Source organism: Emydura macquarii, unplaced genomic scaffold (genome assembly GCF_026122565.2).
Source record: "Emydura macquarii macquarii isolate MOO-44397 ecotype Brisbane River unplaced genomic scaffold, CSIRO-AGI_Emac_v2 contig_2432, whole genome shotgun sequence".
NCBI lineage: Eukaryota > Metazoa > Chordata > Testudines > Chelidae > Emydura > Emydura macquarii.
Window position 1 is genome coordinate 507,093 of NW_027132569.1, and position 27,936 is coordinate 535,028.

Here is a 27,936-nt window from a genome sequence, read left to right on the forward strand (position 1 = left end):
GGCAGCTGATGGTGGGGCTCCCAAGACAGGCGGGGCTCCTGCTGTCAGATCCAGGTGTCTGGCAGCCGGGACTCCTGCTGTCAGCCCCACACATTAATAGCTGTAAGGTAGCTGCAGCAAAATGTTTGGTTATCCCAAAAAAAAAAAAAAAAATTAGCAGGCATAACATAATACTTGAGTGTTTAAATTGTTCCAACAAAATTTTCCTTAAACAAATAGGTCTTCTCTGGTTTTTTCAAATTATCACAATCAATAAAGATCCATTATTACTTTTCCACGATTTTCCATGTCTTGTCCACAACTCAGCCTCAATTATTTGACAAACATTCATGTAGGGCCTTATAAATGTCAGGTGTGCTAATTGATATTCAGTGTAATGCTGGATATTGCAATTTTCTTTCTTCCTTCTTTATTAAATAGAAGGGAGAAATTCTTGGTTTTGTCAAAATTTCATTTTTGTTGCACTTTTCTGACCATCTTGCTTATTTATGTTTTGATGAACGTGATGTCCAGGAGAACACATTATCTAACATCTGATAGTTAATGCACAAACTTCCAAAGACTATTCTTTCAATGAACTTTAATCATAATCTAATTAATTAATCGGTAGTGACAGCTAGGCCATCTTTTAAACTGATGATTTACCGGAACATCAAGAAGCAAAAAAGCATTAATATGTATCATATTTTAATTGTAGCATTTTCAGTGACTTACAAAATTTTGACTTTTCTGTGAGAAGAGACTTTCTTTAACCTTATGGCTAAAGCACAGGAATGAAACTCAGGAGATCTGGGTTCCATTTCTGAGTCTGCCACAGACTTCTTATGTGATGTTGTCTCTCTGTGCCTCAGTTTTCCCATCTGTAAAATGATGATAATAATCCTTCCTTTCTCCAACCTTTTATCCATCTTCTCCATTTATTGTACCATCTTTGGGGCAGAGATTGTCTCTTACTATGTGTTTGTACAGTGCCTAACACAATGGAACTTTGTTTAGAAAGAACTGAAATTATTCAAATGAAATTACTGGCAATCTTTCCCCTGATAGTTTTTGCAAATTATGGGATTAATGGCACTGGGAAACGAAGCAGTTCGGTCACGTGGTAAATTGCTATAAATCAATCAGTAGCTCTGTAGCCGCTGTCCTATTTATTTAATTTATTTATTTTTGTTATTTTTAGAAGATTCTAAAGAAGAAAATATTCGTCATTGGCTGGATTCTGGGTTCTTGTAAGTTTTGGTCATGTTACTGAATAAGTATTTGCAGCATCATCAAATTATGCCTGTACTGATATCAACTGTAGGGCTTTTCCATTGGGATGATTTTCTGATGGAAAATGCAGTTTCTGGAAAATTAACATTTTCTGCAGGAAAATTCAAATTTTGCTGAAAAATTTGAATTTTCCATTGGGAAAAATCAAAATTAAATATTTGATTTAGGGGTGAGTTCAAAATGTTTTGTTTTGAATCAATTCAACATTAAAATGTATTTCCCTATCATGGTGCATTGCCTCATGGGGGTTGTAGAGCATGCCCCCATTCCTTCATATGGGCAGGGCTCCATGGGGGACTACATCTCCAATAATGCAATGTAGATAACCATTCAACAAAGCTATGTGATGCATCATGGGAGTCACCTGACTTAAGTGCATCATGGGAAATATTCTCTGCTGAGGTATTCTCTCTTATAGAAGAGAGTCGGGGCATCAAACTCCACAAATACAACTTCCATGAGACACAGCATCACAATGGGTGTAATGCTGAACTGACTAAAAATGAAGCATTTTGGGTCAGTTCAACAAACCCAAGCTAAACATTTCAGATTCTGGACTGTTAGAATGTTTTGTTTTGATAGAAAATGGCAATGTCAAATGTTTCAACCTTTCCAAATCAACATTTTTTCAGAATATTTTCTTCTGTGAGGAAAAAATAAGATTTCAACATTTTATCCAATTTGTGATGATGAAAACAAATATTGGAATTTCCCATGAGATATAAATTCTGAATTTTGCTCAGCTGTAATTAATAGTACTGTGGATATGGTGCCTCTCCGGGGAGAAGAAGGAGTGTCACAGCCTGACACATGTCTGGAGGCATTGTGAGGAGTATTAAAGGATGTAAGAAGCATTCCTCCTGTGCAGTCATGCCAGCACCTTCTAGGCTAAGGATTGGCAGGACCATCTCCATGGTCTGTCCACCCAGCCATGCCCCCGTGGGCCATTCAGTACTGCTGGTATTGCTAGCTAGTGACCACCCCACCATACACACTGGACCTACTGCGAGCAGATAGATTATGGTTGCCTTCAGTCTGGGTGCACTAAAAAGGGTAAGACTTTCTTCAACCTCATCCCTCACTAGTGCATGTGGACAGGGGAAGCCATAATTTAGTCCTTGGTAGATTTAGGGCCATGAACTGCAGCCTTTACTCAGGAAAAACTTTCATGGTTGTAAACAGAGGCTTTTTCTGTAGCAAGGACTGCAAGATTTGACCCTTATTGCTTAATTAAGGTCTCTGTGTGTTGGGGAACAGAGGAGGTGGAATATATTGGTAAAAATTAAGTTGGGCACAGGGAGCATTTTCCTTACCAACATACATACATACATGGCAGCTCTCATATACATTGAATGCCTAGTGCTGTACTCTTCTATCAGACTGCAGCCCCCTACTATATCTATTTAATGAATGAGCAGCTGAGTGTCATGCTTTTATGGAGATTTAATTTTTTGTTTTAAAAAACACATCTTGTATTTACAGCTTATCTACAAGTGAAGATTTGCAACAAGGCAGAGAAAAAGCAGGTAAAACAGTTAAAAAAAAATCCAGGAGATCTGCCTGTCTGGACAAAGAATTAACATTTGTCAGTAATGGTAGATATTGTGGATGCATCATATAGTGCATTCATGAATCATCATAAATAATCAGTTGGCGTTTTATCATTTGTCTTTTTCCAGTGAAGACTTGTTTATTCATACAATACCAAAAGACAGAGGTCTCCATTTTTCTTTTCATGTGCTGTGTAGAGCCTTTCGTCTGTAGGTAAACTTTACATTTCTTCTCCCTCTTGAGTCTCAGTCAGAAGAACTCCAAACTAGTACACAGCAGAGACCTCTTTAATCTCCAGATCCTCAGTGGGTGAAAACTGGTGTATCTCCACTCAAGTCAATCGAGATATCCTATGCAGATGTCCACCAATGGAAGATCTGGTCCACCAAGTTTTAATGGTCTTCAATTTGAACTGTTTTAATTCTTGCTTTGATCTTAACAACATCTCTCCTAATGTATTTGTTAACTGAGGGTAACAGATCTCAGTGTTATGTCAGGAATAGGGGTTACATGAGGGGTTACATTCTTCCCTCTCAGGCATGCAAGCCCGCCAAAGCTCTCACATCTTGAGTACCTGCTGTGGATCCAAATTACTGTTTAACAATGCTGGTCACATTCCAACATGGTATGCTCATCTTCCTATTTGTTCAAAATGAAGAGGTATAGAACTGCAAAATGAAATTTCCTCTTATCTTCTCTTAATATTCAGCCATTCTCCATGCTCCTAAAATATCCTAGCCACTCTCAAGTGTCAGATACCACATTTAACCCTGCAAAATGTATTCTTTACTGCACATATGTAAGTACATCTTTGCCTGTGAACACAGTACCAATTAGCACCGTTGTTGGCTCAGAAATCATTTTTTGTTTTGTTCTGTTGTCATAAGCTTTTTTCTGACTGATTTCTAAAGGGCATTATTTCCCCAAAAGTGTCTTCCAGCTCAGTAATCAGATTACATATTTTCAAAGTCTAAAATAAATGCATTTTTAGAGATCACGAAATGTACCTACTATACCGTCACACTATTTTTATGGCAATTTATCCTTTCTCTTTCTATATATCTCCTTGCAATCACAGTTTGCTAGTTTGGGAATCTTCTGATTAAGGCTCAAGAGAGGAAAGGGAAGTGGAAAATTTACCTATGAATGAAAGTTTATACAGCAGGTACCCTCAGATGCAAAGATAACTGATTCTGTGTTGTGACAAAGCCTGATGCTGACAGACTAGTTCTGTTCCATTGCTAATCAAAACATAGATCATTGATCATCTCAAATTAACATGCAGCAGCAACTTCCACAGTGCTGGATTTTTACATTTGTAGTGTGTGTGTTAGTTTCAGTCCCAGTAACACAAGCTATTGAGCAGTTTACTATAACGGTGAATTTCTGTTGGCAGGGCATCAAGTTCTTTTGGAAGGAAAAGTTGGCAAGTCCTATTAAGGAAGAATTCTAATAACTTCCCACATTTTTTTTTTCTTTTGCCTTTGACAAGCACCCAACATTTTTATAGTGCATCTACAGCTCTTGATTGCATGAAACCGGAAAAGAGTGAATCAAGTCATGAGACAAGTATCAGATTCTTGTACAAATTGTGCACAGAGTTTGCTATTAGAGGTTCTAGTTTATGTTACCATAGCAAATCACAAAATGCCAACATCCTTTGTTCATAATTTTGATGGTTATCCTTGTAGTGAGTAAACCACAAGGATTTGTGTTAGGATTTATGAGCAGGAAAGTAATCCAGTAGACAACAAGAGAGGATGCTTTTTCCTTTCTTTATAGACAAAGCTTTGTTAATAGAAAGCAAATATTTAAATCTTGAGAAAAGATGTAAAATGATCTTGGTATGTGCCACAGAAGGGCATCTACTGTTAACCACAGGAAAATATTCGGTCCCAACTTCCAAGCAGCAAGGAAGATTTGGAATCCTCATTCATGTTATTTCATTGTTGGGCAGAGCAATGAGTTATACTGACACAGCACACTGTATCCTAATCTCACTTATTTTTAGTAGCGAGCAAGTTTATTAAATGGTATAACCAAAGTGTGGCTTATAACTCATAGCCAGTAGCCAGGCTTCAATACTTCCAGTTCCTAATCAGTCTCTTTCTCTCACAAAATCTCTTTCAACTGCTCTGTGACTGTGTTTTAACTCCTCCCCAAACACATTAAGGATTTGATCCAAAACCTAGTGGAGTCAATTCTTCCACTGACTTCACTGAGCATTGGATCTGACGTTAAGAGCATGTCTACACTGGAAAATTATACCAGTATAAGATAAGTGTGAATTTAAACTGATATAGTTATGTAGTGTAACCCCCCTGTGTAGATACTCTAACGCCTACCAAAAAGAAAAAGAAAAAAAAAAAAAAAAGGAAAAAAACCCCTCCTGATTCAGATGCAATCAAAACTAGAACAAATCTTGGGGATCAGAATCTGGGTTAATCCTCAATTTGGACAGGTGTGTCTTTGGGGATCTTTGCAACACAAAAGGAATCTCGCTTAAGAATCCCTCCACATAAATATAAGAAGTTTAGTATATACTGTTAATGGCCTATCACATCCAAAAGCATCTATTTTCCTTACCACTGAACCTGGTTCAACACTTCAGTAGGTTGATCATCAGTGGCTAAGACGCTCTTTGGGGTCCTATCTCACATCTGTGTGACAATGAAGTTCTGGTTTTCACATATTTACTGCTTACATTTTTGTCTAATTTGACAACATTTCTGTCCTGAGTGGCATAAGGAAATACAAATGTAAATGTGTTTTCTTATTTGCAGTTTCCTTGGCTAACCCAGGAATGGTGCAAATGACTGTGCAAAGCTACATGAGGTAGGTTTCAGGCACTGCAGGGCTGTATTAAATATTCATTTTTATAAAGGACGAGTTTTATATTTAATATTCCAAAAAGGCAGCAAAGTTCATTCTGTAGATAGTTGTTTTTGTTATTTAACTTTAGTACCTTAGTACAGGATCTAAGCACCATTTAAGTCTTGTGTAAGCTATATCTTGAGAGACAGCTTGGAAGGATAGAGAATGGATCAGCTTTTCATCCTTAAATATATTAATTCTACTAATCACCTTAGGTATAAAGGTGGGTGAAGCCAAGTCCATCTATTACAAAAGCATGAAATTTATACCTTTAGATCAGTGTCTCTCAATGGTTCCAGGGATACTGTACCCCTTTAGGAGTCTGATTGGTCTTGCGTACCCCACCAAGTTTCACCTCATTTTAAAACTACTTGCTTACAAAATGAAACCTAAAAATACAAATGTGTCACAGCACACAATTACTGAAAATTTGCTTATTCTCTCATTTTTAATCATATAATTATAAAATAAATCAATTGGACTATAAATATTGTTCTTACACATCAGTGTATAGTGTATACAACAGTATAAACAAGTCGTATGAAATTTTAGTTTGTGCTGACTTCGCTAGTACTTTTTATGCTGCCTGTTGTAAACAAGGCAAATATCTAGATGAGTTGATGGAACCCCTGGAAGACCTCCACATACCCTCAGGGGTACATGAACCCCTGATAGAGAACCACTGCCTTAGAAAAAGACTAACAGATTACAGAATGTTCATTCTACAACAAATAACCCCTTAAAAACTGTCATCATTAGCCAGATTATTAGTTACCAATACAGTCAGAAATCTTAACTATGTAAAGCACTGAGATGTATTCTGAGCTGTAGTTCCTGCTGTTGCTACTTATTGAGCCTATTCTGTCTGAAACTTTGTTAACAGCAATTATATCCTTTAGAAGTAGGTGGCTAGAGAAACTGTGCATCCTAAAGGTTCCCCAAAGATTCACCATCTGTCAAAAGCGAGACATTCTGCCACCTTTATAATTAGCATTTACTGGTACCTAACACCTACATTCTAACACCTACTGTAACATACTGTTCTTGAGAATAAGTGTATTGCCACAGTATCATACATGCTCTGCTTCTAAGGCATTGATATTATGTATCATTATAAACTAAGACAAAATGCAAATGTTTACTCGGGGAAAAAATCATAATGACATCCCAGAGGACCACAAGAGTAAACACACGTTTGTTGCTTTTTCCAACTCCTGTAGATCTTTGCATCAGTTTTCAGAAACTCCTGTTATGTCAAGGTGGAACAGTTTTAACTCGTCCCATTCTCTTGCTAGCACACCGAAAAGGTTAGTAGTTTCCAGATATTTTAAATTCAAAGTGATAAGGATTAGTCCCATTTAGAGACTGACAAATACATGAATATTAAAAACTCAAAATACAGTGTAAAAAATACATGACACCCAATCCTGCGCCCTCTGCTGATTACTAGGTACCTGATCCAAAGCTCATTGATAAGCTTTCCATTGGCATCAGAGGACTTTGGTTCAATCCCCAGATGAGTAATCAGGCATGTTTGTGAGGCAATGTGAGGAAGGCTGAACTAGCACGTGCCTTACCTATTATGTGGATAGAAAGAGAATTTCAGTTTATAGGAATATCAACTTCTATATATGTTCCTTTGGCTGAGTGCTCTACATCCGTCTTATCTTCTAGTCTAATGCATCCCTGGGAGAAAAAATAATGTGCCTCCGTACCGTAAGAATATAACTACCACTAATGGAGTAGGGTTGCGAGACGGAGATGGAGAAAGGAAATAGAATTTCTGAGCAAAGGCAAAACCATATAGTAGCTAAACAAAGAGAAGAGCAATGTCAGGACAGCGATACAAATTCTTTGTTTTCCCCATAGCATCACTGAATGGCTGGAGCTCTGGGAAAAGGATCCAGTTGAGATTCTACTGGATTTGGGGTTTGGAACAGAAGAACCTGACATTTGCACTAAAATCCCTTCTCGATTCATCAATTATGCTTCCGTAGCAAAAGGAATCAACATCCGAGTCTTTCTGGAAGCTCAAAAGCAGCGTATGGACATTGAGAATCCCAATTTATATGGTAAGCAGGGAAATGTTTCGTCAGATGCAACAACTGAAAATAAAGTGGGGACTGTGGAGGCAGGGAGAGAAGGACCTTGAGAGAGAGAAGGAATGAGGCCTAGGAGGGGACCATATTCACGGGACATAAACACAGTTCTGCATAACTTCCTCCTGACATGGTGACTACAACTGTATCCTTTTAACTGTGTCCGTAACGAGGTCTTCTAACAACTGTTTTTGTAGGGTAAACAATCCCCAAGATGTAATATGATTTTCATCTACAGCTATGTTAAAATTTGCACTATTTATGGGGCATTGTCTGGGCTGTTGTTGTTTCAATTGTATAAAACCAACAATGCACCATGCACTTCACCGACAAGATCACTAACCCAAAGGAGAACTGTGGTACAGTCGTGTTAGAGTTTTATTTTAAGCACAAGTCTGGGAGACACATGTTTGGACAATCAGGTTTTTAACATACTTGTACCTAGCATTGTTCTATCCTCCAAAGATATTGAAAATTTGAAAGGATTCAGAAAAGATCAATAAAAATAATTAGAGGACTGGAAAACCTGGTTTACAGTGAGAAACTTAAGAAGATCTATCTATTTAACTTATCAAAGAGAAGATTAAGAGGTGACTTGATCACAGTCTAAAGCTACATATGGAAACAGAAGATTTCTCATCATAGAGGGCTCTTTAATCTAGTAGACAAAGATATGACAAGATCCAGTGACCTGGAAATTGAAGCTAGACTGATTCAGACTGGAAATAAGGTGCGAAGTTTATAAAGTGAACCATTTGAACAATCTACCTACCAATGCAGCATTTTGAAGTCTTTAAATGAAGATTGAAGGTCTTTCCAAAAGATATGTTCTAGTTCAACCAGAAGTTATGGGCTTGATGCAGAAATTACTTGATGAAATTCATAGGCTTCTGTTTTTCAGGAGGTCAGAGTAGATGATCATAATGTTCCCTTGTGGCCTTAAAATGTATTAATCTTCAATATAGACAGGATCTTCAGATCATGACCATATCTTGTAATCTCTATGGACCAATTTCTAATTCAAATTCCCCCATGTTTATGCAGAAGACTACCTAATTCAGCTAACAGTCCCATTGAAGCTAATGGAGTTCCTTATGAAGAAGTGTTACAGTATCTAACCTGAGTAAAGGTACCAAAATCTGGACCCGCCTTTCTTAGTATAATCCAAGTAACTATGTTGGTTTCTGTCACATAAATACCAAATGTACATAGATCACTTCACTATGTCACTTATCTTTCCTCATTTTTGTCTTGCTGCCCTTTTCATGAAGTTAGGCATGCTCTGTGGTGTCAAGATGCTGCAATCCATCTTCTTCCAACACCCTCCCAGCACTACACCCTGCCATCAGCAGATCAGTGAGACTCTGTTCTTCAGACTCAGCATTAGAGCTGGTTGACATTTTTCAAATTTTGAAATGACAGATTTTGATTTTCAAAGGAGGGGGATTTTTTACAATGCCCTCCTTTTTTCTCCCATCTTGATTCAGTACATATCGCCGTACACAACTGATCACAGCATCCCCTTCCTCCTTCCATTGCTCGGACACCGCTTGCATTTTATTTTTTTTATCTGGACTACACTTCCCGAGTCTGCAGTTCTTATTCTTGCACAGCTTCCACTCCTGTCTGCTGCACAAAGATAGCCAGATGGCTCTCAAGAGCTTCAGTTTGCTCTTGAGATGTTCAGTGAGGCAGGATCGCATACATACTGGCTGCATTCCCACTCAGAAATTTCATCAAGCAAGCAGTACATTATCAAATGAGAAATGCAACAGAAATGTCCACCCTTACAGAAAATGTTTCATAGATCTGTGCACCCATCTAAATGTTTACAGCAAATCCATGCATCAACCAGGTTTGTGTGTGAGTCTGAGTGAGAGAACGCCCCACTCCTTCCCACTCTGGGGAGGAAAAGGAATGAAGAAAATCAATGAGAGTGAAAGGAGGGAGTGAGGAGGAAGGACAGATTAAAGAAGTAGAAGAAAAAGAGGAAGAGGAAAAGAGAACAGAATGAAAGAATGAAGGATTAAGATCTAGCTTGAGAGAAAGAAAAGCAGAGGAAAAAGAGTGGAGGAATTTGAGATTTGTCTGACTTACGAGGCAAAGTGGTCTCTAGGTTTTTTATCATTATTATTTTTAATCTCCTAGCTATTAATTTCCCAGTGAAGTCCTTTTCTATTTGGGTTTGCCTGTTGGGTGGCTGTGGTGGGAGAATAAACTGCAGGTTAGGCTTCCACAGTAAAGTCAGATTTATTATTTTCCTGGGTTTCTAGAGCTGTTTAATTGCTGATCTGACCTTTTCAAATGCATTTACTGCTCAGTTGGTGTACTATTTGTTGGTGCATCTCTTTGATTGGTGGTAATTGATTCTTCTATATAGTCACTGAGCCAGATTTTCAAGAGCTTAGCTCTCCTTTGGGCATCAAAATAAAAACCAGAGGTGAAATCCTGACTCCATCAAAGTCAGTGGCCAATCTCCCATTCACTTCAATGGAGCCAGTGATTCAGCTCAGATTTTTCAGAAGTGCTGAGCATCCAGCAGCTCCCATTGTGACATAGATAGCCAGATTTTGAAACAAGCTAAGCATCCAAAATTCTGAGCTGTTTGTAAAATCTGGCCACTTATTGTGGTGTCTAAATAGGAGCTGAACTCTTTAGACAATCTAGCCAAATCAAGATCTCCTCAAATGAGAAAGGACATTGCTGGGAATGACTAGCCTAAAAATACCAATCTTTAGAAGAAGAAAAACATTTGTCCGTCTAATTTCTCTCCTTTCTCATTCACTCTATTCCCCTTCTGTCTTCTTCCTCCTCCTTTTTGATTCTCTGTGCATGTTTGATTTGAAAAGCTTTATAGTTTGCACTCATGGATCATCAATATGGAGGTTCCCCAAGTTATTCATTATTATATTCTGCATATGTTAAATACTGCATTTCAGAAGCTCTTCTAAATATCTCTGAAAGAGAGTTGTTTAATATTTTGACTATAAAATCCAGAGTGCAATATTTATTGTGTGACTCACTGGAACAGATGAAAGATTGCTTAAAAAGAAGGAGGGCATATGTGTGAAGAATCCGTCATCAGTTCCTGTTTTGTGTTAAATTCCTAGCGCTGTTCAAATATTGGAATTTCTGCCCCTTGGAAAAATCACAATACTTCAAAATTTGTTAATGTCAGTATTTTTTTGTGAGATGGAAAGTTGGAAAAATTACAATTCAAAAAGGTCAAAACATTTCATTTCAATATATTTGATCAAAACAAAACATTTCAACATTCCCAAATCTAAAAAATGTCCTTTCATTTTGACATTCATCTGTGTCCTCCTGAGCTTCCATGGTGCCTCATGCGAGTTGTCGTTTGGGTGCCTCAGACATCCATTCTTATTTATGGGCAGGTGTCCCCAGCCTGACTACATCTCTTATGATATACTGTGGTCTTGTGACTCCCATGATCCACCACAGCAGTTTAACCAGAGGGGAGACTGCTGTGCACCATGGGAGATGCAGTCCTGGGAGTCCTATCTATAGAGGATATAGTGGTCATGAGGCACCCAAACTACAATTTTTTGAGGTGCTGAGACAGCTCAGGTGAACACTGATCTGAAACAAAGCATTTCAGTTTGACAAACCGAGATGACATGAACCAAAATTAAATAATTTATTTTGATTTTCTCAATGGTAAATCAAAAAAATTAAGCAAAATCTAAATTTGTTCATGGAAATATTTTTGCAGAAACTGCATTTTTCATTTAAAAAACATTTTGTTGGAAAATTTCCAGTCACCTCTAAAAAATCCAAAGACCTCTCATTCATTTCATTAATGGCCACTTATGACAGTCTAAATCCTTATGGCACAATCTTCTAGATAATTTACTATGAGATTTAGGTAAAGATAAACTAAAATATGCTTTTTTTCCCCTCAGCTATTTAAGACCTCACTGCACAAATCCTTAGATACTGGACAAATTACACATACTATATAACTGAATCAGTAGGCTTATTTTGATATCTAATTATCCTCTGAGACAATTATAACACAACTGCAAATTCTAGTGTCTCAACTCTATTCCTTAGGGCAGGTATAATCAATTACTTTTTTGTCAAGGTCCAAATTTCTTGGTCAAGGTATAGTCAAGGTGTCCAGACTCCAGAGAAAATAATGAGAAAATTATAAGTAAATAAAAAGATTTTGGGTGTCCTTTCAAAAGTGTCTGTCAGTCTGGATTTGGCCAGTGGTCAGCCTATTGACAACCTCTACCTAAAGGTCTCACCTACACTACAGATTTCAGCTGTGCTGTAAATGGCTCTGGGGATAACTGTATTGTAATAAGGACCTCGTAGTAGCAATGAGAATTGGCCCTGATTCACATGACTAATCTCAGACTTCAGTGGGATTGCATGCATGGGCAAGGATTATTTAAAACAGTAAGGATTTACACGGTTGGGTCCTTAGTATTTAGGAAAAGAGCTAAAAGCTCTGTAAATAATGTGGGCTAAATTCAGACCTGCTCATCTTACTCACATGTTTAATTTTACTCATGTGAGAGATCCCACTGAAATCAATTGGACTGCCTGCATGTGGAGGATTACGCATTGAAGCAATGTTAGCCTGATGTGGTTCCTCCAGTGACTTGATTTGAAATCAATTGTAGTTATACAGGAGATGGATTTGGCCCTCTGCATTTATTACATTCACAATTTGCTTCTCTTTTTCCTCATCATTTGATTCATTCATTAGCTGTCACAAACTGATTGAGGTAGTTTTTGACATGTTGTTGTTTTGCTTTTGCAATTTATTTCAAACTATAAAAAGGTGGTTCTGATTTAAATCAGAAATGTTAGACAATTCTGTCACTAATAATTCAGAAGAGATTAGTAATTGGCATTTTTATATCCTGACATGGTAACAGCCTAACAGTGTACAATACCGAGGGCATATGTTTTATTCGGGGAATATGTGATGGCATCATTGATATGCAAAGCCATGGATGAGTCAGATCATCATCCCAAAGTCATGCCAATAAAACCTTTATATCATAAAACACCACTGTGTGCTCTGTATTCGAGTAGATTCAAGGACTAATTATTAACCACAGCTAGTGAAAACTTCTTCATTGTCTTTAAAAAGACATGGGGTTGGCAAAATCCTCCTCTGAAGTTAAAAATCAGGCAGTGTTTGGAAAAACACAAGTCTCATAGAGAAATGGTAACAGTCATGAATTATATGTCATGATATTGGTCCCTGATGCACAGGCCCAGCTCAGATCCATGTTAAATATGCCCTTGTTGTCTAATCATCAGTGAAGCTGCTTTAACAGTCTGCATGCAGAATACATGCAATAAATTTGGCTGCTCACAAGGAGAAATGAAAGCCAAGAATGTTAGCACTTTGCCATCTATCCTCCTCAATGAATTTCTCAAAGAATCAGGAGCCCTTTTGACATATTCATTGCCTCAGGAAGGGTGTGTTGCAGCTCCTTTTATCAATAACCTGACAATGTTTTACAGTGACGGCAATCTCCAAAATTCTTTGGTTAATTATTTAATTTTTGTATAAAACAGATGAAAAATTAAATCATTTTCCTTTAGCTGTTATGCTGTGGAATAATATTTGCCAACAAATTACAGAGACTTAATAAGCTTAACAAGCTGTGGGAACCTTTATGAAACTTCTGTGTGTGCGCATTCCGCTGTGTCTGTGGAGGACAATACACTTGCTTTCTGTTGCTCTGAAAACAAGAACAGAGCCTTTAGGGGTTGTATTGGTTAATACAGTGAACTATTTATTGAAATAATTGGCAGTATTTAATTGCTATCAGTTAAAGGGTTTAAACATTTTACAGTAGTCTTGGATGATAGCCAGCTCTTAATATTGAGAACTGATTCTGATACCCTTATTCACAATGAATAGCACCGTACTCTGAGTAGACCAATTGAGCTCAGTGGGGCTACTCATAGTACAAATCGCTACTCAGTTTTAATTCTGGAATCACATCTGGCTCATGGTTAAGGATAAGAATATGTCATGGTGGTCACAGAAGTCACGGTTTCCATGACTTCCAGAAACCTCCGTGACATTTTCTACTTCAGCTCTGAGGCAGCAGGGCCGGAGCTGTCAGTCGCTACGGGTGGTGGGGAGACCAGGAGCTCCAAGCCACTGGCCCCGGAGCTCTGAGCCACTGCGTGGGGACCCAGAGCTGTCACAACAGGAGCGGGTGCTGGACCCCCTTTCCCCCCAGCAAAGCTCAGACTCTCATCGCCCCAGTCAGCCCCATTTTGTCAGAGGTATTTTTAGTAAAAGTCAGGGACAGGTCATGGGCAATACACAAACATTCACGGAAGCACGTGACCTGTCCCTGACTTTTACTTAAAATAACCATGACAAAATCTTAACCTTACTCGTGGTATTTGAAAATTTAAAGCTTGATTCTGCAGCCCAAACGTATGCTGAGAAGTCTAGACCCAATGAGCTCAATGAAATTGTGTAAGTGCTATCTGGTTTAGCCGTTGCAAAATCAAGCTGTTATAACCTGATCAAACCCCTTTGAAGTCGATGGAGAGATTTTGGTTGACTTTAGTGAGCTTTGGATCAGGCCCTTAATGTGTTCCTTGACAGTGAAAAGTTTTTAAATTAATTATGATCAAGAAGGTAGTCAGTTGTTTCAAATATACAATTCATCTTAATTCACAGACAGGTAACATGCATGGCCCTGAATTAGCAAAGCATGTAAGCAAAGCACATGTTTATCTTTAAGCACCTGAGGCCATCCCTATTCAAAAAAACATTTAGGGAATGATTCTTGTTTACACTAAGGGCCCTTTAAGTGCCCTTTAAACTGCCAGTATGGTGTATAGGGCCCATAGTGTAGCTTAGAAACACACGCTTAAAGTTAAGCTTAAGTATGTGTTTAAATTCTGTGCTGAATCTTTGTCTCAAGATAGGCTCCCGCATCCATATTCATGCCTCTCCCTATGTATGCCCTACAAATTCTGGTTGCAGAACTTTGGAAACCACTCTTTAAAATTTGGCCCTTAAAATATGAAGGGGTAAAGAAGAATCCATAATAAAGGGATCTGGAGAAACCCTAGGGTTCCTTTCCCAAAGCAGCCTGTTTGAAGAATTCACAGCCTCTCTGAAGAAAAGCAGACAAGAAAGGCTGAATCAATCACCTTGATGAGTGTGTGTAACCTGATAGCATGAGTTTAGGTCAGGACTGCATTATTCTTTTCTGTTTTAACAATGTACTTTTCATCCCTTTCTATCAAACTTAAGGGCGTTTTCGACAACTGGAAATCCTGGATCGTGTGACTAGTGCCTTCTCATCTTTGCTGAATGGTGTTAACACCCAGCAACAGAAATCAGAGGACAGTAATAGGGAAGAAAAGAGCATGATGGACATTCAGAGAAACAAAGCTGAGGCCACAAAAGCGAAGCGAAGAAGACTAGGTCAGCTCCTGAGAAAAGCATCTAAACAGGCAACAATGCTGCAGAAGAGCCCTCGAGTTTCTGAAAATTCAGAGTCATTCAGGGAGAGAGAAGAACAGTCCCCCACCTCTACTGAGATGGACGGGTGCAAAGCAATCAGAACAGGCTTTTCTGAAAATAACACCTTGCTGCCTCTGACAGAGGAGCTTCCTTCAACTGAGGATGGTACACTGCCATTATCCCAGCTTCCACAGGCTCTAACAGGGAAAACTCAGGCTTTGTCAGATATACTTATAAAGCAGCCCCACCTTCCGTCTGCATCTGAGATGGCTCTCAAAGACAGACCAAAGAAGGAGTCCAATTTGCTCTTGACCCACATGCTCAGAAGGGTGTCAGGTCTCAAGGGCAAGCCTCCAGATTCATTTGAAATGGAAGAGGTAAGACAGATTTCTATGTATGTATAAGGACAATGTGCATGTACAGATGGTAAATACAAGTATCGATCTTGTCCAGGGTTCTCTTGTCCAGGATGAGAGCTAAAGTAGATTATTTTCAAACATCATATCCCTGCACCACGGAGAGACGCCAGACCCCTTTCTCTCTGGGTTACAAGCTGTTTAAGGTTTTCAATTTAGGTTTAAACTACTGTCAAAAATTTGGCACAGGTGTTACTCAAAAAGCCAGGATCATGTCCACAAGTACTGTAATATAAAATGCCAGTGTGCTTTACAGCAGTTGTTCCTTAAGCTCTGTGTCCTAAAAACAAGATCATTCAGAGCAGTAGCTTGTTCTCAGATCCACATTCCCTAGAGTGGCTGTAGACCCTGATATTCTGCTGTCCATACATGTTAGTGGGAAGCTGATGGGGGTCAGTGTGATGCAGCCCAACCTGGAGTGTTTTTTTCAGTCCTAGTTTTACATGAGAACAGTGTACAATTGCAATAGGGAGATCAACTGGAGTATTTCTGGTCCCATTGCTGCAGAAAGAGGTCCAGGAATTCTACTGCCCCAAACTGGCAATTCTAATAGAATGCCCAGAGGAGCAGGCTTATCTTTCCAGCCGCCCAAAGACTGAAGATAGGGAAATGAGGTGAACAACTGGTTCTTCAGGGACACCCTAAGGAAATGGGAAGAGGGAACAGCCAGCAACCCACTATAGGCATTTAGAACTTGAGTGGGTGGTGTCATGCCTCCTCCCTAGAAGATGGCAGCAGATTAAGGAAGGTTTCTTTCTTTCTTAAAGAGGTGCTTTAAAAAGGTCATCTTGGAGAGGTGAGATCCTGGACCCATGGAGAGAAGGCTGGCTTATCTGAGTCCTGTTTTGAGTTTTTCTTTTGATACATGAATTTTGGCCCAGCCCATATTCACCTAAATGTCCTACAGTAGCTAAGAAAAATGGTAAGCCCTGGCTGCAAGGTTGGGGTCATGGCGCTTTCCTCCCCCATCCCAGCTTGCAGAACATACATGAAACACCACTGTACTTCTCTGAGGCGGCGTGGTTCAGCACCATGGATGAAAAGGGCCAAACTAGCTTGCATGTGTTTTGAAGAGCTCCTAGTACAATGGTGGCACTAATCCCTGTTAGGGAGGTTTCGGGTGCTTCTCTAACTACAGATTATGAATAATAATATCTAGAGGTTCAATTTAAATCAAAGATACCTGCATACAGTAGCTACGGTTATTTGGTTGTATTATTGAACAGAATGTCTTTGAAGGATTATTACATGGTTCTATTAGATTGTGAGGTTATCGGGGGCAGAAACAATCTTTGTTCTGTGTTTGTGCAATGCCTAGCACAATGGGGTCCTGGCCTCTAGTGGTCCCTGGGCACTACCCCCAACATAAATAGTAATAATATACTAGGTCATAATAAGCTACTGTAGACAATGGAACACATTAAAAAAACAACAGCAACAATGGTGATTTCTAAAGCAACCTATGGAATATCCTAGCAGAATGTTTCTGTTGTTAAAGGCACATGACCGCTCATTCTCTGAACAAAATCTTGCCCTTACTTACACCTCATCGTAGGAATTTGGTGCCATACATCTAATTTATGCTACTAAAGGCACATTGTCCAAGGGGCATTTGTTTGAGCCAGCTCAGTGACAAGAGCTTGACTATATAGTAGAGGGGTAGGAGGCCTTTGTGCATTGGCAGTTGAATCTGGAAGTTGGAGAGTGACCAGGACTAGATCCTGGCTTACAGTACAAAAAAGTAATAAAAATAAGAGCCACCAAAAGAAGATTTAACAATATTTCAATTGGAAATGCTTAATTCTAAAGGGGGAAAATAAACTTGTAATAATAAGCTCTCTCTCTCGCTCTCTTTCTCAGATCCAGAGCTTTGAGGATGAAACACCATGGGGAAATCCTCACGACAGCACTTCAGGTGGGTATTAACAAATAAACTGTAGCTTCTTTAAAAAACAAAAAACTTTTAATTTTGCTGAATATTTTTCCTAATGGATGATATCTTGCGGAATGCATTCTCCAACTGCTCCTATCACCTATTCAGTTTGGATGCGCAGTTATAAATGTGCCAACCAAACAAGCATGCCACATAATAAAATAATGTGGCTTTCAAGTATGTATACCCATCAACGGGGCTGTGTGTGTGTGTGTGCCTAGAGGGCTGCTCATGCACTACTCATTGCAGGACTGGGGCCTGCGTTAAGTGCTTAAAGGGTTAAAGCACAAACTTCTGGACTGAGAGTAAACTGGTAGTGTATCATGACATCACCTGGGAGGATCTGAGTTTGTGTCCTGAGCTCTTCATGGTAGAGAGATGAAAGGGGAGTTCTAGAGAAGCAGGCTGCTCAGCCTCCAGAATAGGGAATGTCTTGCAGGGTGCTCAAGCTCCTCTCTCTAACTAGTATTCAGAGCAGCAGTGACAAACTCCAGAGCAGGGAAAGTCATTATGTGGTTGAGCCTGAGAGTGGTAGGGAACAGACAGCAAGGAATAAAGAGAAAAATCCTGGTGGGCCTCACCATATCATAATAGAATGGTATCAATGCTTTAAATGCACAGAAAACGCCTTAATGAACTAACCAAAATCCATATTGAGTCATATAAATAAGAGTCTGATAGCCACAGGCGCTAACCATCCATACCTCCCATGGATTTAAACAGGAGTTGACCTCTCCAAGTGTGAAATCTTGGTGGCACTGTAGTTAATAACAGAAGTCCCATTAACTGCAACGAGGCCAAGAGTTCACCCCAAGTGCATAAGCTTCACTTAGTAAATGCTAGAGATAATCAAACTATTTGCAGCGAACAGTTCATCCAGCAGCCTTTCTTTGTGTTTCCACATGATTTGTGAACAGGCTTTTATTTTAATGATTGTGTTAGTGATTTGTAATTATTCAATAAACACTATACGTGGGCATATTTCAGTTTATGGATAGTTCGTTTTGATCATGTCTTCGGCTATTCGCTATGGACCTGATCCAAAGCCCATTGATATCAATAGAAAGACTCTCAAGGTACATTGACAGTGCAATAAAACACCTGCAGCTGGCCCGTGTCAGCTGACTCAAGCTTGTGGGGCCTGGGTTGCAGGGTGATAAAATTGCAGTGTGGACGTTCAGGCTCAAGCTGGATCCTGGATTCTGGGACTCTTCAGTCAAATGTTTACACGGCAATTAAACAACCCCACCGCCCAAGCCCTGTCAGCTGAGAAAGGCTAGCCACAAGTGTTTTATTGCAGTGTAGACATATTCTCATTGACTTCACTGGACTTTGGATCAGGTTCTGCTATTTGCTATTCATAGTGTGTGGTTAGTCACCTCAGTTACATTATATTGTTTGTTTCTGCTTCCTGAATGGCAACTGAATCTTTATAGATAGAGACAAGCTTATATACCAATGCAGAAATAATCTTTACACCAGTATTCACACAAAGAACAGTTCTTCCCTAGCATTTGTGCAAAGACACCTTATTTGCACAAATATTCACAGAGAAGTGAACAAAAAGGTTCAGGAACACAGTCAAATTAGAAAGCAATTCAAGATTTGCTAAAATGCTCACAAATAGTGTTTCCTACTCTTTGTCCAGCTCCAGTGAATTACTGTACAATGTAATGGCAAATGGTATTAATTGCTGCAGATCACATAAGTATACTGTTCTCAGTATAAGTAAAGGAATAACTATGTACCCTGCATTCTGGTTTAAAACACAGAAATAAGCATGTGTTTAGTTGTAATTGCATGGTACAGTATGTAGAATGTGATTACTTTGCCTCTACTTATGGCAGTGCTTTGACATCCAATTAAATGGCCAACCAATATTCTATAATTAAATAGCATGTGTATTGTATTAATGTCTGTAACACAAGGTCGTTCCAGATTGTTATTTCAGTATGTCATTTAGATTCTGATCTCTTTCTCCGATGTTAAGGTATCATTGATACTTGTCGTAATGAGAATGTAGGGTCAGATCTTCTAAAGTTTTTTAGGTACCTAACTCAGTACTGTGGATTCCAGTGGGGGCAAGGCTCATAGCGTATTCTACCACTGAGCCTAAGTCCCCTTTGGGGATCTAGCCCTAAGACCCCAATTCAGCCAAGCACTTAAACATGTGCTTTAACTTAAATTGAATAGTGATGGACTTAAACATGTATTTAAAGTGAAGCATGTTCTTAAGTGCATTCCGGGACAGGGATAGGCTTAAGCACATGGTTAAAGTGAGCCACATGCTTAAGTGCTTTGCCAAATAGGACCCTAAGTCTGAAAAACATCAGCCCCAAAAGTGAATGCTACCAAAAATTAGATGTAGATGTTACGCTTTTTAGGGCAGGGACTGTCTGTTACTGTGTTTGTACAGTACCTAGCACAATGGGACCGCTTTCTCGGTTGGCAGCAGGAACTACTGTAACAAAATTAAGTTACAAGCATCTGAAAATAGGGTTGGAATGGAAGCTGTTCTACTCTGTTACCTGTAGGGGTAGTGCTAGGTGCATTCTATAAGAAGAAGCAGAGCCAAATAGCAACAGAGTATTTTGCATAAATGGAGCATATTAGAAATGGGTGACTTATTGAAGTACTTGCCCTAATGGTCTTTTCCCTTGGCTCAGTAGCCTGGCCTCAATTTTAGTCCAATTGCTTAATTTTCTACACTCCCCATGAAAACCAATTCCCTGTCTGCTGTGTGTCTTCTATATATTTCTCCATAATGTAGATTTTGCTGTTTTTAATGCAGCCGGCTTTATGATAAGGCCTTTTTCTTCTTTTCTTTTTTGGCAGAGTGCTGAGACTTAATTTTAAAAGACACTCAAACCCCAAACATCCCTGAATGACTTACAAGGAAAGCAGTGTTTTCTAGCTCTGTTTTTAAAAAAAAAAATTACAATTTTTATTAGTCAATTTTATCATTGTTATAAATAAGTAATTGTACTGGGGAGAAGGGATAATCCTTATTTAATTAAATTCATCTATACTCCCAGGTTGGCAGCAACCAGACATATGTGAGACTAATACCCACAGCCTGCCTGTATGCATGTGCAATTAAAAATTCACTCTACAGTAGCACTGGCAGTTTAGTGTTGCTTTTGGCATTTACAAATTCTTTTATTTTGTGACTTTTTTTTTTTTTTTTAACCATACACATATGCTGGAGCAGATGTTGCTTATTTGTTTATTCAAATCTGTAGGCTCTGGCAGCTAACTCCATTGTTCTGTAATGAAGCTTTATTCACTGTCCTGTATTAGGACCCAGCAAATGCATGACAGGCAGAGTTAGCTCCCAGCAGGAAGCTATAGTTATTGCTTATTGGCTGTTTCTGTTCTAAAGCTCACAGTTGAGAAAGCCGGCTGGGCAGTGTAACGGACTGGTGATGTTGTGTTCGGAGGGAAATAACTCCACTGTGTCTTTTGTCCTGATGAGGTGTAAACTCATCTGTTGCAGGGATTTCATATTCAATACTCGAAAATAGAGCTGTTCTCCCTCTCTACACCCCCTCTCACCCCCCCATCATGCCTTCCTTTTTCAATTAGCCTTTGTAAAATATTGGGTTTAACTCCAGGATGTTTCGGTGCTGTTCATGCCCGTTAACTCAGCACGTGTCTGAAGATTCATTTGCAGCAACGTCTATTAGGAATGCAAGAGAACTGATGTTTATTTTTGTACAATATTGTACTCGTTCACTCCCACTTCTTTCTTATTTACTCCTCAATGCCTTTCCCCATTAGGGGAGCCTAATGCAAGGATGCCAGTGTGGTATTGACCAAAGAAGGACCTGCTGATCTCTGAAGGTGGTGTGCCAACATAAAGGCATTAGCCTGTTGGAAAACCTATTTGTAGCCCAAGAGGCAATCAATCAGGGAAGTAACCACCTCCATCTGGCACACTGTGACATGGAAACTCACTGTTAGAGCATTTGTGATTCATCTTGTCCCAACTAATGGTGCCAGGGATCAAACTACACTCAGTCTTTGCAGCAGCTGGGAACATTCTAGCTTCCCAGCATGCTAAGCTAACACATTAGCTCCTGTGACTTATCAAGTAGCAATGCTTTTAATTATCACACCTTCACTCCTCCTACCCACCAACTCCACATACAGTGTGGTACCATGGGAATATTTCCAGAATGCAATCAGTATTTTTCTTAATTGACTGTGTTCCAAGAGCATGAATCCTGTTTATTATCCATTGTAACATGCCTGGCATTGATTGCTCCATGCCACCACAAGTACAGGAAAGGCATCCACATTTCTTTCCATATTTCAGTTAGCCTCAGGATATTCCCATTGCCTCTCATCATTTTTAATATTTAGCAAAATAGTAATAACATGGAGTCATTTTTATGTATTATTTGGATTACTGGCAACCTGCTTGGGGGATTCCCTCTCACATAACACTTTACAGATGGGAAAACTGAGGAAGAGCACTTAAGTGACTTTCAAAGCCTCAAAAAGAGTCAATATCAGAACCAGGGTTAGAATGTAAGAGCTTTTGCTTTCTAGCTTTTGCTCAGACCACTCATCTCTTTTATTCATTTTTGCCATTAATTAATATTCAAACACAGCCTCCAATTATTATAATAGTCCCTTTGTACTGCATGAGGAATAATAATATATATCCTTATTAGAATGCCTAATATTGACACAATTTAAGAAAAAGAAGTAATGGGGTTCCTTAAGGTGAGGACTAACCTCGGGGCAGGGTAGCATTTTGGCAATTTATAGTTAAAAACCCCAGTCCTGCAAACACTTGCAGGCAGACAGTTGGGCTACTCATATGAATAAAGTTAAGCATGAACATGTTTGCAGAGTCAGGGCCTACTTTCAACAAAATTGTAGAACCAGCATGTCATAATAATAAGATTGTACAGTTATTCAGTGAAGCTGTGTGGGTGGTGCAACTGAACCCAGGGAGCTAGATTCATCAGGAAAAACTGTTTTTTGAGAGAAAACTGAATTTTCAACTAAATGAAATTTTTCACAGAAAGACTCTACTTTCCACAGAAAATTTTGATTTTTCATTGAAAACTAAATGCCCCAAAACTGTAATATTTTGATTTGGAAATGTTATCAGAGTGCCTCATGAGAGTTGCAGTTTGGTTACCTCATGCGCTTATTCTCTTCTATAGGTTGGTTCCCTACATCCTCCCATGAGGCACCAGGGTCATGGTCTCCCATGAGACACCACCACCCCTCTCCAAGAGGGGAGGACCATAGTGCATTATGAGAGATGTAGTCCTGTCCAGGGAACTCAGTCTATAGAGACATTGTGACATTCAAACTAACAAAATCAACTAGAGCAACTGCTAAAACACATGTGAACCCTTACCTAACCATTTGAGAGAGAGCGAGAGCGAGAAAAAGAAAAGAAAGAAAACCTATTTAAGAACATTTAATTCCACTGTTAATGTGGTAGAGTAGGTAAAACACTCAGCACTGCAATCAGTGTGGCAGAGCAAGTCACCTGCACTCAAAGAGTTAACACTTGGCTCTGAAAGCAGCCAGGTCAGTTACACTCAATGTGCTCGGGAGAAGGGGCATAAGAGAATTCTTGCTGCGCCTGCTACACCTCTCTAAGGCTGTCTACACTACCAGCGAGGAGTGAGATTCCCCTGCTTGTGTACACGTTCTCACGGTCGTTGGGTGAGAGCTAGCATGAGTATAAACAGCAATGGTAGCATTATCCATGGTAGTAGAGGTATGGCTGAGCCAGGCTGAGTACAAACCCACCTGCAAAGTGTGGGTACATCCTTGGCACAGCTTGCAGTGTAGACATAGCCTAAGGCACTTGCACAGGGAGAGGCAAGTTTATAAAGGGAAACTAAATATTTGCAAAGTACTTTGAAGAATGGAGTCATCACCCTGTGGGTAGGAAGCAAAAACACCCATGAGCCCTGGAATAAATGGACACTGTGTGGGAGCAGTGGCAAAAGGTGAAGGGCCAGGTGAGGGGCAGGCTGTGAAGCAGTAGAGTCTGAGTTCCTCAGTTTTTCCCTACAAGGAGAGTATCCTCTGCCAGCCTGGAACACCTCTGCGGCAGCCCTACCAGAATGTAGAATTTGCCTCCACGCAGTTGGGAAATCCCCCAGCACCAGTCATGTCCCTCCATGGTCAGATCTTTTTTGTCATCACCTTTGTCGATTTTTCTCGTACTTACTCACACACCAGTTTGACTAGATCAATATGGAAATAAATACCGAGGCCTGGCCAGCAAAGAAGCCGCATTCGCCACCACAGCCACTAGATGGACAGCAAAAGAGAAAAGGCAAAGAGTGGCTTTTAAAAGGGCCAAATGAGGGCTCCTGGAGGCAGCACCACCTGCCAGTCACTGGTGCTAGGAAGCACTGCCCACAGGTCTGGTTCTAGGCAGTGGTCCCAGGAACTTCAGGGGTGTGTGTGTGACAGTTAGTGTGCACATTCCTAAAAGTCAGTGCACATTTCATTGCACAAATATGTCCTATTTTAGGCCCTACTGCAGTGGGCTGATTCATCTTAGTGGGCTAGGATACAGTCATGATAAGGATAGGCCCAATGAAAGTTATAAAAACTGCTGGGTTTTTTAAAAAAAAAAAAAGCCAAAAAGAAACAACCACCAAAAATAACACACATACACCAGGAGGATCTAGGAGGACAACATAAAAATGTGAAGAGCTGGATTTAGACTAGCAGCAGTGGGCACAGCATAACGCTTTAGAAAACACAAACGCCCTCATAATCCTTGTACTGCTGGAGTCTCCTTTATCCTGGATCCTCAAAGGAAGCCCTTTCTAGTATTTGCTCCTTTGTGATGCCACAACAATACACAATGGGATCTGGTCCTCAGCTGGTGCAAATTAATTGATCGCCATGGCGCTATGCTAAATTGCACCTGCTAAAGATCTGGCCCATTGGATTTGAAGTATTGGGATCTGGAATTCCTGATCCCAAACTCATATCCAGCTCAGGCGCCCATCTAACTGGCAAACCCAACTGGGAAAACTGCCTGCAGGTGAGAGATGCTTGCTTAGGTGCATTGCCCTATACTTTATGCTATATGCTAAATAAATAACTCTTGAAGTGTAGCATGAAGAAATTTCAATGCTAATGTTCCCCCTCCCCCCCCCCCAGACAGTTTAGCGCTGTAAGAGTAATCTCTTCAATGTACCCTGCACTGTGGTCTCTTCTTAGATCTGCCTGAGAGATCTCAGTGCTAATATTCTGTTTTTCATACATGAGCATAACTCACACTGATAACACAATGGTTTGTGAGAAAACTATGGACTATGTGACTGTCCCCCCTCAAATCAATACAAAACTTAAGCAACCAGATAGGACATTACAACAATCTGTTGTTCATGTGACACAGAGAGCCTTTGGCAAAGTGTCCCCTGCTCATTGCAAATAGCTGTAACCTCAGATCAGACAAAATCATTTATCAAACACGTATCACAGGTTATTTACCCATAAAGAATATGTAAGGTATCTACAGCAAGCTCATAACTTGCCAGGACTCATAACATTGTGAGATGAGGTATGGATAATATTTAAGGAATAATGTATCAATATTGAAACTATGCCTTAGGCACTGGGGGTAGAAATTAGTCACCAGGAGGTAATGTTTCTTTGTGAGGACCCATTCAAGCAAGAGGGAGTTGTCACCCCTCCCTAGTCAGCTGGTGATGTAATGCAAGGTTCTGTTGTCTACCCTTGTCACAGTCAATGGCAAACCATCAGAGACAATGACAAAGAATCAAAACCACTTAAAGGTAGAAAAACTCGCCCTGCCTGTGAACAGAAACAAAACAAGACACTGTTTCTAGTCTAAGAGAGTATAGGGACGGGCACTCTGGATCCATGCTCTGAGGACAACAGCAAGCGGAGCGGGACACTTTCATGTACGTTTGGATCCTTCTTCTTGGGAAAACAACCAGCTCTGCATTAGACTGACGTTTAAGTGGGGGGGGGGGGGAGAGACGGGTGGAAATCAACTTTATTAGATATTCGTCTATTGATAAGTGCAGAGCCAGGTTTGCATTTTATGCTTTTGATTTGTATTGTTCCCACCACTCTCTTTTGTTCTAGTTCGCTTAATTCGTGCTTAAATGAACAGGAGCAAGTTTACAGTAAAAATAGCATATGAGGGGGGGAGAGGTACACTGTACCTTTGGGTGCAGAGGCGCTTGAATGTTGGTGAGCAGCCGTGTCGGGGCTGGATATCACAGGGGAACAATTCAAAGGCACTCGGGGACTGTAGTGACTTACTGTCAACCGGCAAGGCAACGTTAGGACTGGCATAAGCCCAGAGGAAAGTGATGGTGTGGCTGAAAGGGTCGTGGTGTCAGGGAGTTGATATCCAGTTTCTCACCAGTGAAAGGGGGTAACAAGGTAACTTAGTCCTGGTTACCACTGGAACTGTCACCCACGACCATTTATTCTATGGTCCCTAAATGTCCCCAGTTTCTGAACAATCCTCACAGATAACCTTAGCATAATAATTACCTCCACCAGAAGGGGTGAGAGAGGAGGAAATTAGAGCATTGCTCATGGAAATCCAGTGAGTGACATTGTTGCCTGTGACATAAAGATGGCTGATTTTCCACTCTGTTGCATTGGTGTAACTCCCTTAACATCAGTGGAATTACATCTGCATGAGCAAGGCATAATGGAATGAATCAGGCCAAAATATTTTCTATGCTGCTGTTACATTGCTATAGCTGCTGTGAGAGGTAGGTGGGCTTTCCTGTCCTCTGTGACGACCACTGTGGAAATGCTGAACAAACTTTTCTGGGTGGCTTCTTTCTGCTCTGAAGAACTTAAGTTCTTTGCAGAGAAGATCCATCAGATTCTGAATGACCTCTGTGGAGTTAGGTAAGTAGTTCCTGTGCCAAGGAGCAAGGAAATTGCTGTGCTGCCCCCACTTTCCTCAAATTAGTGTTACGTAGTGTTCTAGTCAAAGGTTTGTAAGCTGTTGTGATTTGGACCTAATCCCTCCCTCAAAGAGGGCAAGCTGCTGGGAAGTTTCAAACAAATTGTACTCAAACATACTAAAATAAATTGACACTAATAATTATTCCTTATTCTATGTACTGTGGTAATGCATATGAGCCCCATTCATGGCCTAGGACCCCTGTGTGCTAGGTGCTGTACAAACAGAACAAAAATGGTTTTGGTCCCAAAGAGTTAACATATCTTTGCCAACTGTGGGCTGATGCTGAACCTTTTCTTTCTGGCTGAGGTCACTGAGAAGGCCATGATGGGTCTACTCCAACATTTGATATCCTGAAGTTCCTAAACCTCCGTATACAGTCAGGCTTCTGGGTGGACAATAGCATGGAAACAGAGCTAGTAGCATTGGCTGATGATCTTCACATCAAGACATCCATGCTGACCTTTCGGAGGTTTTTGATGCCATTTAGCATACATAGAGTGTTACTGGACCTGGCAGGGAAGGAGGGAATTTTAATTCATTCTGTTTGGGGTGATTCTATAGGACAGTGTTGAGCAACTCCTCTTCCTTCATGAGGGCTCTCAGCTGTGAAATCCCACAGGAGTTCATTACTATGATTTCTTTTATTCATGCCTCTATAGCATTGCCACTGGGGGAGATTGTGAAATAATATGACCAACAATGTCATCTGTACGCTGACGACACTTAGCTCTACATCTCATTTTCATCAGAACCAGACAGAGCCATCACCAGGCTCTCCCAAAATTTGGCAGGGATTGGAAGATGGATTAAAGCCAATTGGCTGAAGCTCAATCACTAATAAGATGGAGGTGATGCTGGCTGGCAAGGAAAAATACTGGGAGGACCTGGCAAAGCCTGAAGCTGTTCCATCAATTGAAGGAAAATAAAAGACCATTGCCAAAGTGTAATCTCAGGGTTTGGCTAGATTAATCACATTTCTTAGTCTCCCAAATTGTATCAATGGCTAGAAATAATTTTGATCATGCATAGCTGGCTAAAATATTATGTCCCTTCGGCTAAAAGGCAGATCTCACATTGCTCATTCCCACCTTCCTAGACTTGCCAATGCAGTCTGTTTATAACTAAGCAGGAAAGCCACTCAGAAGCTCTGACAAGTGCAGAAAGCAGCTGCCTACCCTGTGAGTGAGGTAGGCTGTGGGAGCATAGCACACCTATGCCCTGGATTGTTCCCTGGTAAAATGTGTGAAATTTAAAGTGGTGGGCAGTGTCATCAAGCCTAACATGACCCCAACCCCGATACCTTAAAGACACATTCTCTCTCTCTCTCTAACTCTGACCCACCCACT

At 40.1% G+C, this 27,936-nt stretch overlaps 1 protein-coding gene across 1 annotated transcript in view; it reads left to right on the forward strand.

Moving 5' to 3' along the window:
- Window positions 1–27,936, forward strand: part of ITPRID1 (ITPR interacting domain containing 1) — a 56,790-nt gene that overhangs the window by 9,129 nt on the left and 19,725 nt on the right. The window contains exons 3-9 of the mRNA XM_067562443.1: window positions 1,181–1,229; window positions 2,755–2,798; window positions 5,607–5,658; window positions 6,918–7,004; window positions 7,567–7,769; window positions 15,070–15,659; window positions 17,559–17,613. Of these exons, the coding sequence (XP_067418544.1) occupies window positions 1,181–1,229; window positions 2,755–2,798; window positions 5,607–5,658; window positions 6,918–7,004; window positions 7,567–7,769; window positions 15,070–15,659; window positions 17,559–17,613 (1,080 nt within the window). The remainder of the gene's footprint in view (window positions 1–1,180; window positions 1,230–2,754; window positions 2,799–5,606; window positions 5,659–6,917; window positions 7,005–7,566; window positions 7,770–15,069; window positions 15,660–17,558; window positions 17,614–27,936) is intronic.